This window comes from Frieseomelitta varia, unplaced genomic scaffold (assembly GCF_011392965.1).
Source record: "Frieseomelitta varia isolate USP_RPSP 00005682 unplaced genomic scaffold, Fvar_1.2 scaffold_1002, whole genome shotgun sequence".
Lineage (NCBI taxonomy): Eukaryota > Metazoa > Arthropoda > Insecta > Hymenoptera > Apidae > Frieseomelitta > Frieseomelitta varia.
The window spans coordinates 87100-103356 of NW_025108643.1; the positions used below are offsets into that span (position 1 = coordinate 87100).

A 16257-nucleotide genomic window follows, 5' to 3' on the forward strand; every position below is an offset into this window, starting at 1 on the left:
ATATTATATTTGTGATATTTTATATATTTTTGCACGTTATGTACAGTATGTGCAATTTCTTATAAATGTACTTTAAAATTTCCTATAAATGCATAGAAATCCGCAATCTAAGTAACACAATTAATTGCCAGAGTTATCTCGATAGCATGGTTAAACTTGAAAACAATATTTCAATTAGTTGTTTCACTAATTAACTCAAGGTTAATCGTTTATAATTTTAAAACGTTATATAATTTTATTATCGTATCACTATCTTGTTCAAGCAGTGGATTAAAATATTTATGTATATTGCCATTCGTGATTATCTAGACACAATTATCATAATAAAAAATTTATCATACACGTAATGAAATGAAATGCCATTCGAATTCTCCAAAAAAAGATTCTGGCGTAGGATTTTCGTAACGAATCCTTGTTCCAGAAGAGGAAAACAGTGAATACTCAAGTGGCGTCAGACAATCAGCTAGAATTTCCTTCGAGGACGACTTGTTTGGAAATCAAAAGCAGAACAAACGCAACACCTTGTTGACCCAGACTCTTGAGAAAAATCGACAAATCCTGTTACACGAGGAACGTGTCGTGGAAGGCCACAACGAGCAAAAGGAGGTAAAAGACGAAGATGATATCGGCGATGCAGATAGTGGTAGAGGAGATAGTTCGGTTTCCAGCGATATGAAGGAAGAGGATTTACCGGATCATTTGCAACTTGGCTCTGAATTCACATTCAGAGTTACTGTATTGCAGGCCATGGGCATTTCTACCGAATATGCTGACATTTTCTGCCAATTCAAGTACGTTCAAAACTATAATACAATAATAAAGAGATTTTATGTAAGACTAATAGTTAATGTACAACTGTGATATATAGTTTCTTGCATCGGCACGACGAAGCATTTTCAACAGAGCCAGTAAAAAATACCGGAAAAGGAAATCCACCTGGATTTTATCACGTGCAAAATGTAAGCTATGTTAAAAAAAAAAAAAAAGAAACGAGAAATTTATGATTATGATTAACTTTGATTGTATATTTATTTATTCTTTTTCTTGAATTCGTGTAGATCACGGTTACGGTAACAAAATCGTTCTTGGAATATCTAAAAACTCAACCGATTGTTTTCGAAGTTTTTGGACACTATCAGCAACATCCTTTACATAAAGATGCCAAGTTGGAATAGTAAGCATTAAATAATTATTAACAATCATAGAATAAAATTTAACGGTTATTTAATGGTTGAATTTAACAATTTGATGAAATATTATCTTCTTAAATTACAAATACATTCAGTTGCATTGTATTTGTATTTCACAGCGTGAGACAACCACCAAAGAGAATGCTTCCACCATCTATACCTATCAGTCAACCTGTACGTTCACCAAAATTCGGTAGTGTTTTACCATCCCCTAGCACGTCACATGTACACGCGAAATACGACGTATTAGTTTGGTTCGAGATTTGCGAATTGGCGCCGAACGGTGAATACGTGCCGTCTGTAGTTGACCATAGCGACGATCTACCGTGTCGTGGACTGTTTCTTCTTCATCAAGGAATTCAGCGTCGTATTCGAATTACCATTGTACATGAACCAGCATCTGAACTACGATGGAAAGATGTGAGAGAGTTAGTTGTCGGACGTATCAGAAACACGCCAGAACCAGAAGAAGAGGACAACGATTCGTCAGTGCTTTCGTTGGGTCTCTTCCCTGGCGAATATTTAGAAGTGCCCGGTGATGATAGATGCATGTTTAGATTCGAGGCAGCATGGGATAGCTCTCTTCACAATTCAGCCTTGCTCAATAGAGTAACAGCTTACGGAGAGCAAATCTTCATGACCATTTCCGCGTATCTTGAGGTACGCTTATTCTAATAACGTTTCATATTATCCTCCTTTCTAATGTTTCATGTTATACGTACATTTAATAAAGATTTAATTACAGATTGTTTGTTGTACGTTTAATAGAGACTAAAGTTAGATCCATCCCTAACTATTACTATCATTTCTTTTTTAGTTGGAGAATTGTGGAAGACCAGCGATCATCACGAAAGACTTGAGCATGATCATTTATGGCAGAGACGCTAGAGTAGGGCCGCGTTCCTTGAAACATCTGTTCAGCGGAAGTTACCGCAATCAAGAAGCGAATAGACTCAGTGGTGTTTACGAATTGGTTCTGCGTCGTTCTTCGGAAGCAGGTAGCCCAGGTTTGTCTTGCTACCCTTAGCGTAGACCCCTCTTGATCCTATCCCTCCTTATCGATATAATAGTCGCATGAATTTAAAGAAAGGATATTTTATTTTCGGAATGTTACATTACTTGATTATTTAATAATTAACAATGACACTCACGATGACTATTATATCATGTTATTAACGAATTGGCAATTCCTTCATTATGTTTCATCCTTTATTAAGTTTATATTTCCCAAAAGAAAAAAGAAAATTTTCAAACTTGGCCGAAACGAAATGTTCATACTTTTTCTAGCATTTCATTTTTCTCTTATTCAGTATCTACCCCACTTTTGCAATTGCTTTTTGCAGGCGTTCAGAGGCGACAACGTCGCGTATTGGACACAAGTTCTACGTATGTTAGAGGAGAAGAAAACCTACATGGATGGAGACCTCGAGGAGATAGTTTAATATTCGATCATCAATGGGAGTTAGAAAAATTAACAAGATTAGAAGAAGTGGAGAGAGTAAGACACACATTGCTGTTGCGAGAAAAATTGGGTATCGATAAAGTATCATACTGCAACAAAATGTCACACGATTTCACAAAAAGCGAAAAGGTAAAACAGTCATATTTTTAGTCTTACAAAGATTTAAAAATCTTTATATGTGAGTTATGGAAAAGATAAATACATCTATTATTTGTTCAATGTAGGAAGTTTGCAACATGATGGCAAAGGCAACGAACGAAACGCACGCTAGCCCAGTGAAACTGAAGCGTTCAACGAGTAAAGACATTTACGAGCCATGGGAAATGACAGAGAGAGAAAAGGAACTAGCCACAAAGTATATCAAACTTATTCAAGGTCGAATTCCAAACAAAGAACCCATTCTATTATCTGATGTTTCACCCGGAGAAGACACTATGGCTGATATGTCGGCATCCATGATGTCTTCGGTGATATCATCCTCGTCCCAAGAGTCAGTATACGAGAGAGCTAGTGATTATTTAAAGCAGGTAACCCTCCCTGCATGCCTGAGTGCTCCTGCTAGTAGCGGTTGTCCACGCTTCATCGCATCATCGTATTTTTACCTTGATGGCAAAAATAGATACATGTTTGTTTTTCGAGATTCAAAAAAAAAAAAAAAAACGATACTCTCTTTCTTCATTCATATTATTATTTAATACCAACAAATTAAAAGTGTTAAATTAAAAATTGGATCATTAATTAAAAAATCCAGATATCTCTTAACGAGTGAAGATAGCGAGAATTCGATTTGAAGATCGACTTGTCTCTTCCATGTATGAGCTTGCAACAAACTCGATGAAATTTTTGTCTTAAATTAAACTTCAATCCACGTTTGTTTCTAATAATGATCAATAATTGTTTATTACGCAAGTTTCGAATAGCTTTGCTCAGTAAAAGTCGCGCTTTTAGCGCAACCAGCTTTTAAGAATCGCTTTTTATCAATTCTGAAACACGACAACTCGAGACTTTCGAGTCAAAGACAACCGCCAGCACAATTGGACGCGATCAGGGTGATGCTAGAGTGTTACTTGCAGGCTGCTGGTATAATAGTATGGAGCAGGTCTAAGTCGTGCATCTTTAGGTTAAGTTCACCGGAGAGAGCTAGACTGCAGGAACTGCAGGAGAGCATATTAGCCAGCGAATCCACTAACCAATCGTGTACCATTGCACCGGCTCCATTGGGTTCATCTTCTCCATCAAAGGAAAATTTGGTACTCTACGTGCCAGAAGTCGAAGAAATTCGTATTAGTCCTGTTATTGCTAGGAAAGGATACTTAAATGTTTTGGAACACAAGACTAATGGTTGGAAAAAACGCTGGGTGGTACGTACATTTTGAATAAATTATTTCTATTTGTTCTATTTCTAGAATTGATCGATATTAAATGTATTATTGGTCATTAGGCTGTGCGACGACCATATGTCTTAATCTTTCGGGAAGAGAAGGATCCAGTGGAGAGAGCTCTCATTAATTTAGCTACTGCTCAAGTTGAATATTCTGAAGATCAATTAGCTATGGTGAAAGTACCTAATACTTTCAGGTAAATTATTTATCTTTGCATGATAAATAAGTCATTTACTCTTGCATGTAATCTGTGTCAGATTACTCGAACCGGCATTCCTTATTTTACAGTGTCGTTACAAAACATCGAGGATATTTATTGCAAACTTTAGGAGATAAGGAGGTTTATGACTGGTTATATGCTATTAATCCTCTTCTTGCTGGTCAAATTAGGTAAATTTGTAATCAGAAATTAATGTACAAATTTGAATCACTACATAGAATTGATAAAAATTGCTTTGTAAAAAGAAGTCATTATTAACTTGATATATTTGATTATTATAGGTCAAAACTAGCGCGCAAAGGGCCAACTACGAATTTGAATAATGCTTCGCCTGTTGGTCTAGTCCCGCCCATAGATCAGCAGTCGAACCAAAATAAGTGAGTGGCCGATGCATTGGCCGAGGTAACGAGCGTCATTACGAAAGCTTCCGAAAAGATGCTTTACTGGTCGCACTCGGCCTTCGAATCTCATGATCTCTGTAGCTTTCGATTTTCGGTAGTCTTCGATTATTAAAACGCCTCGAAAAATGCGTACTAACGATTGACTACCAGCTTCGATAGCCGCCGATTAATATCTCGTTACATCTGATTCAACTACTCGCCAGCCCTTTTACTCCTGGCGACCGGATAGAAATGAAATAAAACTGAATTGATAATGGAAACAATTCTTAAATGCAAAGGCGTGTTATACGTGTTCGAATCATGTTGAAATTATACTTTCAGAATATCGCAAACTCTCCCCCCTTGGTCTCTCCGTTCATTTTGAGACGCAATCAAAATGTACACAACGTTGATGAGACATCACCGCGAGTTCGCGATACCTATCTTATAATATATTCGAATTTTTCGATATTAGTCGGTCGTACGAAGCGATTCTCTTTTAAGCGTGGAACGCATACACAATGAAGAATAACGTTATTTATGCCTAAATAAAACATTCCTAAGACGATCATAGAAAACGAGGCAAGAGAATACACACATTGTAGGTATACTCATTAAAGAGAAGATGTGGTACGAGAGGAAGCAAGAAAGAGAGGGAGAGAAAGAGATAATTAAGGGAAAAGGCGATGTAGCAAGATTACGAATTTCTGAGTGTTCATGTTTGAGAGAAAGAGATGAGAGCAAGAGAAAGAGAAACGAAAGAAAAACAAAAAAGAGAAACAGAGATTCTATACTGAGGAAGGGTGCAGATTATTTCGAACATGAATTCTAAACAGTAATCGTTGAATAATTCATTGTTAATAATTCGTTTATGTAATTATGTTTGTCTATTACAACCGTTATCGAAATAATCCTTTTTCCTCTTGTTTCGTGTTACTGTAGTATAATAATACATTTTGCGCCTCGAATAACGAAGTTCATTCTTCACTCATAAGTAAAATGTTGGGATCGCAACGAATTTCGTTGATTTAAATTTTTACTCTTACTGCATAGACCAGTATTCGAGTATAAGAATCGAGAGAAACATTTTTCTGCCACAACAGAAAAAGTTCGTAATAATAACACGAATAATTTGCAGTATTATTTAGACGAAACGACAAGTCAGACGTTTTCAATTCAATGTAAACGTATCGTCAGTGTTAGTTGCTGGCATAGTCATCATTATCGTTTGAGAGATATTTTTCTTAATCGATTTTAACTGTATTTCAATTTTTCTACCAATTTTACGTAATCGAGATATCAGGAAAACGATTACCAACATATTCTGTTGAACGATAGATAAAATGAAAAGTTTGTAAGAAATTTCAAAGATTATTTTCTCGGTCGTTTGTACGCGGTGGTCTACCTAAAAGTGAGCCCCGCTCCTGTTACCGTTTTTGCTTACTAACTGTTGTAGAGTCTGATAGTTTTATTTTGTTAACGACGATATACGTGTCGATGAAGAACAAGAAACCGTACTTTAATAAGTTATATATGCACTCGGCGCTTTTAACCCTTTGAAGCAAAAATTTAGATAAAATGAACCGATGATGTCAACATTAGTCATTTTCCTTTTGTATACATGAATTTTATTATTTATTATATATATATATATATATATATATATATATATATATATATTATTTATTATATATTATTATTTATTTTAATTTATGTTATATTTTTGCCACATAGTAATATTGTAATTACAGTCTTCAATTTAAGGAGTAGAGTTATTTTAAAGTAATGGAATTTAATAAAATTGTAAATGCATTTAGTTAATATTACTAACTATACAATATATATATTTTGCAATTGACAATTTTTGCGTAAATAGTTATAAAATAGTTTAAAATATAAATATATTTATTGGGAATTTTGATTATTTATTTATTGAAAAAAATTCTAATTAGATAAAGTATAATATGATAAAATAAACGGGTTAATGGACAATATCACCGTGATAAAATTAATTATTTGATTATGTTGTGTTTCGTAATATCTTCAAAATGAGTTCATATTTAATTTTTCTTATTATAATAAAAGGAGTACAATGTTGGTTAATTTTAAAAATTAAATGATCTTTCATCCTTCAAACTCTATGGAAAACATTGTGCAATATTTTTTTAATCATGGATTTTTAATCGTATCCTTTTTTATCAGAAGATAATGTTTAGTATTATTATATGTTGTTTATCTCTAATAATATACCAAAGAAATTCCAATACTTATTTAAAATGGGAATGGTAAAATTCATGTAACATAAATATAAAAAATACATATAAGAAATATAATATTCATAACATTAATTCTTGAAAGCAGGAACATTAAAAATCTGAACTGAAGGATGCAAGAAGTGTACTCTTTCTGCATTGCTTTTTCTAAGATATTCATTGTATATCTACAGAATAATTGTACTTTAACAGCTCTAGAATTAAAATAAAGATTTACAAAATGTGCTTTTACATAACAAAACAAAAGTAATCCGTGCATAATTAAGATATTGACTCTTTTCTTTTTAATATATAAGAAAACATTTATGAACTGTACAAGGACATAATACTTATATATATATATACATAATATATTTATGAATATTACTTATGATATGTAGCATTTATATTTTAATCATGTTATTTATGGATAATTTATTTGTTATACTATATATAACAAACAATTGTGCATGTAAGTAAAATGAAGTAAAAAAGAAAGTATTGCTTCAGGGGGTTAAAGACACAATTTATTACTACATGAAGAAGAAAAAGAAATTGAATATTAAGGCATGAAGGAGCCGAATTAAAAAAAAAATAAAAGAAAATAGGACACGCAAGTGAACAAAGAAAAAATGATACGAGCGTTATGAACAAAAATGGAGAAACGCTATCGATAAGATTAATAATCATTGTTGTTATTAGAAGTCAAAATACGGAATTAAGGAGAAACGAGGACGAGAGAAAGGGAAGAATTAAAAGGGAGAGAATGGAGAAACGCGTGTGCGCGAGAGAGAGTGAGTGCGAAAGAGATAGCGCGAAAGAACATGTTTGCTTATATATATATATATACCTTATATATAGATAAAGTATATTATATAAATATATAAATAAATTTAATATTAACACAAGCATTTTGTCAAATGTCGAAGATCATCTAGAGACATACGAAAAAAGGCTAACGATGATTTGACCTGTACCAAGTATGTAAGTTCATGTACTTGTTTGTAAGGTAACTAAAAACTCTAATGCAGAAACGTTTTCATTTTTGATCGTTTGCTATGAAAAAAAAACATGCATCGATGCTGTAACTTGTATTTATTATTATTATAATTATTCGATTTTCGCTAGACTCACTGTAAGTGGTAACGTGTAATAAATCGGTCAATAAAAAGCTTACATGCTTAAGGAACACCTTTAATGACATACCCCTGTATTAAATTTAACATCGAAAATTTGCTTTTCCTTTCCTTTGATGGGAATCAGAGAAAGCAGATAAAATGTTATTCAATTAATTTTATTTAATCATTAAAAAACCCTGTACATTAGAAATGAATTCATCAAAATAATTTCTAAATTTTTTCTTATCTGTATAAATGTCTTTCCAATGAAAATTTATATTTTCATTTGGATTAAATTTGTTTTTCAACTTTGTAAAAGCATCAGCTAATCTTTGTACAACTTGTTGATCCGATTGACTGGATAAAATATTTTGTACAATCTGGTCATATTCATCTGGATAACAGCGTATTAAATAATAAAGAGATATGCACACATTTGATATAAAATTGGAATCAACTTGATGTGTTAAAATAACAGTAATTAGTAACTAAAACAGAAACATCATTAGAATAAAGTTATAATCTTATCATTTTAAAGAATAACTTACATTTAAAAACGGTGCCATTATTTGACTTCTTGGACGGCCGTCTTGAATATTTTGAAAAATTCGTTTTGTTAAAATTTCAATTATATTACAACATAACATAGACACTTCATGACCAAACGAGAATAAACCCAACTCTATCGATGCTAAAAGTGGTCGTAGTAGTTCAGACGACAAATTGAGTACTTTTTGAGAACCAACTTTACAAAGAGACATTATCATTTGAAAATAACTGTAGAAAAATGTATTTTAATTTAATTAAAATATTTTTATAATCTTGATACAAGTAACAATAACTATACAACTTACTGTAAACACAAACATGGAAATTTTAATAAGTCCGTAGTCATCATAGGCATAATTATAGTTAAGCCATGTAAAAACACCGTTTTATCTTGCAATATATTCTCGCATAAAAGATTAGTTAAAAGTTTCATCAGTAACAAAATGTCTTGATAATTGTCCTCTTCTGCAGTTGAATCTATAGTCAGTCTATTAGTATTACAACGCGTATAATTTCGTATTGCACTTAAATATATTTCAGATATCTGTGCAGCATCAGTCTAGAAGAATAATATTATAATAGAAATAAATATTTTTTCATGACAATTATTGTACGAAAATGATCTGACCGGAGCAAAACCACGAAGAACTGGTTCTGGTCCATTTGTACATTCAAAAAGTAACTCTAAAATTAATTGTACTATATCTTGATAATTATGGTATAAAGATATTAAATTTGGTAGCTCGCGTAATATCGGTTGAATGTATTGATATAATAATCCTATTTCCGATCCTCGTGCGCCTTGTGCTACTCCTACAGTGTTAGAATATATTTTAAATATGAAGAAGAATGAATATTATTTAAATATATTAAATAATAAATACCTTATATATACAGTTTACTTACATTTTAAATTAATAAAAATCAAATAATAATTAAAATGATTTACCACTAAAACATTCTAAAACATCTATAACTTGAATTTTAATTTCCTCTTGATGGTAACATTGCAAAAATTTGTCGTTTGAAGTAATTTGTTTGAATTTGTCTAACAATGGTTGCAAAGTTTGTGTCCAATATGATTGATCTATCTTATTTTGCACAGTAATTGCAACTTGGACCACTGCTTGCATTAATCCTTTTTTAACTACTTGCGGAAAGTTGTGTTGTCCTTTTATGGCCAAATTTATGATGTTTCCAAATCGTTCAGATTTTAATACATAATCAGCTCTGAAAAGAATATATGTGGTAGAAAATGATACACATAAAATATAATACTTTTTTTACTGAATATAATGCAAACTTACTTTTTTGTTCTACTAACAAGTGATATTAATAACTTAATAGTTTCTTCCATTACTGCGGGCTCACTTTTGAAGGCATTAATATTAAATTCTATTTTTTCTAAAAGAAAATTTATAGCCCATGTTGCACCCGGAGTATTTTCTCCGAAAGTATGTAAAAATGTAAGAGATATCTCAGAATAATGATATTCTATTGATAAAAGGTAATGTGAAGACCATTTGTGTAGAAACCAAATTATAGTGCAACTTAATTCGGGACTTAGTATGTTATCTAATAGAACAGACATTGCAGCTTTTTCTATGACACATAAACGAAAAATACTTGCAACTAACCGAATAACATGATCTACTGATTCTGTGGCAATATCGATAGATGATGAAATATTTTCGGATGAAGCTAAAAATTGTAATGTAAAATTCATATCAACTTTTCCTTGTTGCACCTATAAAAAATACATTTCTTATAAAAAAAATTATTATATTGTTACAAAATGAAATCCTAATTTATGCTACATTTGTTTAATTGTTTTTGTTCTATTCACACCTGTTCCATATCATATCTCATTATTTCAGTAGGTATTAAAGCAAGTTCACCATCAGACTCCATGCAAAGTATATTTCCTATCATAAGAACTAGCCAATGTATGTCTTCATATAATCTAGATAGAGAATCATTTTTCATTGTATGAAGTGATTCAATCTGTTCCAATAATTTATTGAAGTTTTCACGTAATTTAAAAGTACGATCTTCGATCAATTGTGCCAATAATGGAAGGGTATAATTTGGTACTTGTCTACCAAAAATTCCTAAAATAAGGAATACATTTTATAAGAAAAATATGTATATTCATCTATTATGTATCTATGAGCACATGTAAAATTTACCAATTATTTGCAAATGTTCTTTAAATTTATCTTTATCGGCATTTTCATTGTCCAGTTCTTCTTTCTCAAGATCTTTATCTTCAATATTTCTTATGCCTTCTGGGGGTGATAAGTGACATTGTAAATATATGCTAAATATTTGAACAAAAGTTTGCTTAAGAAATTCCTGAGAGAATAAATCTTTTTCAGATAAAATATACAACCACGCATCGAATAAAGCATCTAGAGCTTCTGTATATAAACATTCGCCTATGCTTAACTACAACAAATAAAATAATTTTATTAGTAATTATACAATCATTTTTTATTTATAATTTATTATTACTTACTGATTCTTCTTGTGCTGCATTTTCTAAAAACATGCAAGTCAACCGCGACATTTGTTCCAAAAATGTTTTCATCATATCAGTAGATAAAGAGTAAAATTTTTTTTGAAAAGATGTAAAAAGTTTCTTGATGATATTAGCAATTCCACTTGCTTCTTCGTCAATAATATGAACGCTTGTAATTAATTTTAAAAATCTTTCCATATAACTGATGAAGTATTGCATCTCCATTTCTTCAGATTGCGTTTTTGTTCCACTCAAATTTACCATTTGAACTAAACATGTTCTTACATGATGAGCTAAGTGTGGATTTTCTCGTATTTTCCAATACAATGTAAACATTAAATCTAATACAGATGGAACTAACATTATATCTTCCCAATCTTTATCCAATTCCAAAGGTACACAGTTTATTGATTCCCGAACATCCTCCAATACATCTTGTGCAATGGAATTAAGGAATTAGAATAAGAGCAACAATAGTAAAGTAAATAATCTAAAATAATCTAAAATAAAGAAAGAATGTGAAAGAGAGGGAGAGGGAGAGAGAGACTGCAGCAGCAAATTTTTATAAAAAGGATATTTGTATGTTTTACATAAACAAATGTCCATGTAAATACATTTTCTAAAATTGGGAGTAATTGTTTCAGAAAAATTATGCTATTTTCCTGTAAATCTTTTTTAATTAATTCTTCAATTATTCCAATACAAAATTTAAAAATTCTTTTCAAATCAATATTTTGAAATATCTTCTTTTCATTGAAATGTGTTTCCCATGTTAAACCTATATTTGTAGACTTAGAATTGATTACGTATTCTTGCATTATTACAGAAATAAGATTACATCCCAGAAGTTTCTAAAAATATTAGAAAGCATTACGGTACATAATACTATGAAATAATATAAATTTAATTAGTTTTATTTACTCTTGGTAAATCACCAGTCATTATTAAATTTTCAATTTCTCCCAATATGGTTTGTCGTGCCTGTCCAGAATCATTTACACTACCTCTTTTTATTATAATTGCAATAACTTGCAATATACATCCTTTGACATATGGAGGTAAGTTTGGTTTGTTTATAACATAACGTAACAAATAATCTCTTAATGAAGAAATATCTGTTTGTGATAATGATGGCCATTCCCGTATTAATGCTATTTTTATTAAGCCAACTGCTTCAAAAACAATATAATCATTTGTATTAGTCTCTAAAATTTGACTACAGAGTTCATAGGGAGATTTAAGTTTTCGAAAATTTAAGAAAACTTCTTCTGCAGAATGACGTTGTTCCGTTGTAACTAAATTTGGTGGTGCCTGAAAAGATAATACAATTATCAATGCAAATAAAAACATATGTTTTTCTAAATATGAGTATTAATTAAAAAATACATATAAGTAGTTATTACAAATAAATCATAATAATAAACTTTATAGTAAAAAAAAAACAACATTTCAATTATAAAACATTTCAAATTAAACATACAGTAGATATTTTTAAATATTTTTTTTATTGGACATTTTGTTTCATGTTAAATTAAACATAAAATGGAATAATACTAATATTATATATAATCAATATTTACATAATCTTTTAAAAGTTTAATGAACAAGTTTATTTATAACCTTTGTGAAAACTATTTTATTATATATAAACGTACCAAAATTATTTGCGCAGCTTTTTCTAATTCATTCATTAATTGTTCTGCCATTTGTTTGAAAATATTAGAAGATTCTAAATTAAAATAATGTTTGTAAACAAATTTATATAATAAACAACATTCGTTACAAACTTCCACCCGGCGCAAGTTCGAACTAAACTAAACTTGCATTCTGTCATTCAAGTGAGTTCAAGTGAGTTTCAAAATGAATTTATTGCGAATTTTAACTTTTAAGTTTATATAATATCTGTACAATAATTATATGTAAGTATATACATGATATAGATTGAAGATATAATTTAAAAATTAATTACTAAATTATAAAATTTCAATACATTAAGTATGCACCGTGTGGATCACCCCTAGGATAGGTGCCGAAACTAATTTATAATGTCCTTATCGCACGCTGTTGCCCTCTTTGTCTACGGCGCAAATATGTCTGTCCTTGTCGCACGATACCGTCCTCCTTGTTTACCGCGTGAATATGTCTGTCCTTTTCGCACGCTAATGACGATAGACAAGGAAAGCAATAGTGTGCGACAAGGACATCCTTCGATCTATTGAAAAAAAAATTCAACTTTTTACACACACGTTTCTCTAGGACAAAACACACATAGAAAGAAAGCGGGGAGCCTAATTTTACGGAAGCATATAAAGAAGTTCGCAAATTATTTCTCTTAATCAGGTTTTTTTCGTAATTAGTGCGAACTGTCACATATTGGACGTGGTGGCGCCATCTAGCGGCAACTCCGTGGTACTAATTAATTATAAAAATACTTATTTCTGCATTTTACGGGTCAAATGAGGTATGAAAAGAAAGCTAAGAGTCTAATTAGGGTAATACAATCACAAAAGTCCACAATTCATTTCGCTAAATTAGATTTTTTCGCAAATGAAAATTTCTCTGTTTTACGGGGTTGTAGTGATTATGATAATTTATATTTATATCATAATACTACAAATAAATAATAACTCCGTAATTAATTTTAGTTGTTTATATAAAAATATTATCAATATAACAAAATATATAATTACTAATAATTTAATGAAGATACATAATGGAAGTTAAATAACGAATAATTTCTACGAATGAAAATTAAATAACGAATTTCTACTATGGTTACAATATATATAAGTGTCAGTAAACATTTCCATGGTGATAATAAAATTAATAGCTATTTTTAAATATTCTATTGTTTATATTAAATACACATCTCGACGGAACGATTTAATAAACATAGATGTCGTTTATCTAAATTCTTCGAAGTAGAGGTCGCTACAACCTCGTAAAACAGAAAAATTTTCATTTGCGAAAAAACTTAATTTAGCGAAATGAATTGTGGACTTTTGTGATTGTATTACCCTAATTAGACTCTTAGCTTTCTTTTCATACCTCATTTGACCCGTAAAATGCAGAAATAAGTATTTTTATAATTAATTAGTACCACAGAGTTGCCGCTAGATGGCGCCACCACGTCCAATATGTGACAGTTCGCACTAATTACGAAAAAAACCTGATTAAGAGAAATAATTTGCGAACTTCTTTATATGCTTCCGTAAAATTAGGCTCCCCGCTTTCTTTCTATGTGTGTTTTGTCCTAGAGAAACGTGTGTGTAAGAAGTTGAATTTTTTTTTCAATAGATCGAAGGATGTCTTTGTCGACACTATTGCTTTCTTTGTCTATTGTCATTAGACAAGGAGAACACTAGCGTGCGAAAAGGACAGACATATTCGCGCGGTAAACAAGGAGGGCGGTATCGTGCGATAAGGACAGACGACATATTCGCGCGGTAGACAAGGAGGGCTATAGTGTGGGACATGAATAAAATAAAAATTCTAATTTAAAACAATGAAATAATTTATTTAATTATTAAAGTATTTAATACAGTGGAAGTATACAATATCCTTTATATGTCTTTTTCATATTTTCATTAAATATTTATACATTTTAAAAGTCAATAATTATATAATTATACATACAATGCAATAGTTACAATACATAATGCAATTTGTATAAAATTATTTACAATATCGATCTGCCTTCATTTTGCTTCTTCTATCTAATAAAGCTTCATGCAGAGTTCCTTCTTTTTTTGCTTTTTCTAATTTAGAACTATCCTCCTTACTTATTTTTAATTTTTTGTCCTGAAACTTTTGAAACTTTCTCCTGAAATATTATCATAATATTATATCTCTATGTATTGAAATAAATAATGGTATTTGTATTACTTACACATAATTCACTTCAACATCATGAAGAGAACCTTGTTCTTCTTTAGGAATGTCTTTGTTTGGATCTTGAGTTTTTTGGGTTATACTTCTTATAGTACAAAATTCAGAAGCTCCAGCAGTCCTTTTTTGACAGATAATATCATCTTCATCGGTGACTGATATGAAACAATCATTGCTATTTAAAATAGCAAGCTTGTTATCCTAAAAAGATCAAAGATATTTTTATAAAATATGTATAAAAAAATTATAGAAATTTATAAACTTATTTACCTGAAATATTGGTTCCCATTGTTCAATCATGCCTACTGCATCACTTCTTCCAACAACAACACCTTTTTTGTCAACACCTAAGTATTTCCCATAACCAGATTTTAATGCAATTTTAGTTTCACTTATTGGGAAAGCTGTTAGAATTTCTTCTGGCGAAGGTCCTTCCCCTTCATTATGGGGAACACCTAAGGTAAATAATCCATTATCTAATGCTTTCATATAGACATGATTTCCAAATTCAATTGCTACAGTTCCTGTGACTTCTGATACTTGTGTAGCTTTCCACCAACCACCTATAAATAACATATAATAATTACTTTGATTAATCAACACACGCAAGCACGTATAATATTATAATACCATGATTTATAGTATCTTTATCTTCTGAAGTTATGATATGTTCTTTTTCTTGTTTTTTCAATTTTCTTTTCTTGACTCTGTAAAGGGTAATAGACAAGAAATTATTTCTAATTAAGCATTGAAATGAATAGGTTAAGTGTGACATTTAATTTATACCTTTTCTTTTCACCTTTCAAAATAAGTTTTCCAGATCTCACTTTATCATATTCTGACATTTTCGTGATTTTTTATATATATTAATAATGTAATTTACTTACTAATAATTCTATAGCTCTTTTATTTATTTTATCTAAAATAGTAAAATATTTTTATTTGTAAGTTAAAGAAAAATATTTTTTTTATACTATATGTTTGAATGAAATTTTTACTTATTATGAGAAAAATTTAAACAGTGAAAACTCGTATTTATTCTGACGAATAATAACAAACGAACATGTTCAAACTGTATTTACCTTTCGCTAGTTATATTTCTTATAAACCTAACCTAAAATTTTAGTTATTAATATATACTGATAATTTTTTTGTTTTTCTTACTAAAATTTATTTGAATTGGTTGGAATTATGTAAATTTTTGATATCAATATTTATTTTATGTTATTATTATACTTAAAAAAGTTAGATAACAGTAATGTTATATTTACGTATATACACCATATATGCATCGA

At 30.4% G+C, this 16257-nt stretch overlaps 3 protein-coding genes across 20 annotated transcripts in view; 1 reads left to right on the forward strand and 2 right to left on the reverse strand.

The window, feature by feature from the left end:
* The window catches only part of LOC122538736 (kinesin-like protein unc-104), a 32886-nt gene extending 24815 nt beyond the window's left edge, over nt 1-8071 (forward strand). For 9 of the 16 annotated variants that reach the window (XM_043673094.1, XM_043673494.1, XM_043673266.1 and 6 more), the window contains 11 exons: nt 422-791; nt 869-959; nt 1059-1174; nt 1310-1850; nt 2008-2197; nt 2534-2781; nt 2877-3179; nt 3726-4013; nt 4094-4230; nt 4323-4424; nt 4536-8071. In XM_043673094.1, coding sequence (XP_043529029.1) covers nt 422-791; nt 869-959; nt 1059-1174; nt 1310-1850; nt 2008-2197; nt 2534-2781; nt 2877-3179; nt 3726-4013; nt 4094-4230; nt 4323-4424; nt 4536-4635 — 2486 coding nt within the window. In that variant the 3' untranslated portion in view covers nt 4636-8071. The remainder of the gene's footprint in view (nt 1-421; nt 792-868; nt 960-1058; nt 1175-1309; nt 1851-2007; nt 2198-2533; nt 2782-2876; nt 3180-3725; nt 4014-4093; nt 4231-4322; nt 4425-4535) is intronic. The other 7 variants (XM_043673417.1, XM_043650682.1, XM_043673894.1 and 4 more) reach the window with 4 other exon arrangements.
* Nucleotides 8072-8164: 93 nt separating this feature from the next.
* Nucleotides 8165-13045, reverse strand: LOC122527295 (exportin-4-like). 2 transcript variants are annotated; one of them, XM_043651385.1, is made up of 12 exons: nt 12730-13045; nt 11996-12385; nt 11652-11925; nt 11072-11511; nt 10743-11001; nt 10402-10664; nt 9861-10300; nt 9503-9783; nt 9182-9366; nt 8859-9112; nt 8553-8781; nt 8165-8492 (listed from the first exon to the last, which is right to left on the reverse strand). In XM_043651385.1, exons 1-12 carry the CDS (start codon nt 12778-12780, stop codon nt 8181-8183), a joined length of 3378 nt encoding a protein of 1125 aa, XP_043507320.1. In that variant the 5' UTR covers nt 12781-13045; the 3' UTR covers nt 8165-8180. The 2 variants fall into 2 exon arrangements, with proteins under 2 accessions (XP_043507320.1, XP_043507402.1); XM_043651467.1 differs by lacking the exon at nt 12730-13045 and having other exon boundaries at nt 12010-12152.
* Nucleotides 13046-14636: 1591 nt separating this feature from the next.
* Nucleotides 14637-16059, reverse strand: LOC122528938 (protein FRG1 homolog). Of its 2 annotated transcripts, XM_043654716.1 has the most exons (6): nt 16045-16059; nt 15749-15881; nt 15593-15669; nt 15233-15525; nt 14964-15163; nt 14637-14897 (listed from the first exon to the last, which is right to left on the reverse strand). In XM_043654716.1, the coding sequence occupies exons 2-6, from the start codon at nt 15805-15807 to the stop codon at nt 14750-14752; spliced, it is 777 nt and encodes a 258-aa protein (XP_043510651.1). In that variant the 5' UTR covers nt 15808-15881; nt 16045-16059; the 3' UTR covers nt 14637-14749. The 2 variants fall into 2 exon arrangements, with proteins under 2 accessions (XP_043510651.1, XP_043510574.1); XM_043654639.1 differs by lacking the exon at nt 16045-16059 and having other exon boundaries at nt 15749-15900.
* Nucleotides 16060-16257: the final 198 nt, after the last annotated feature.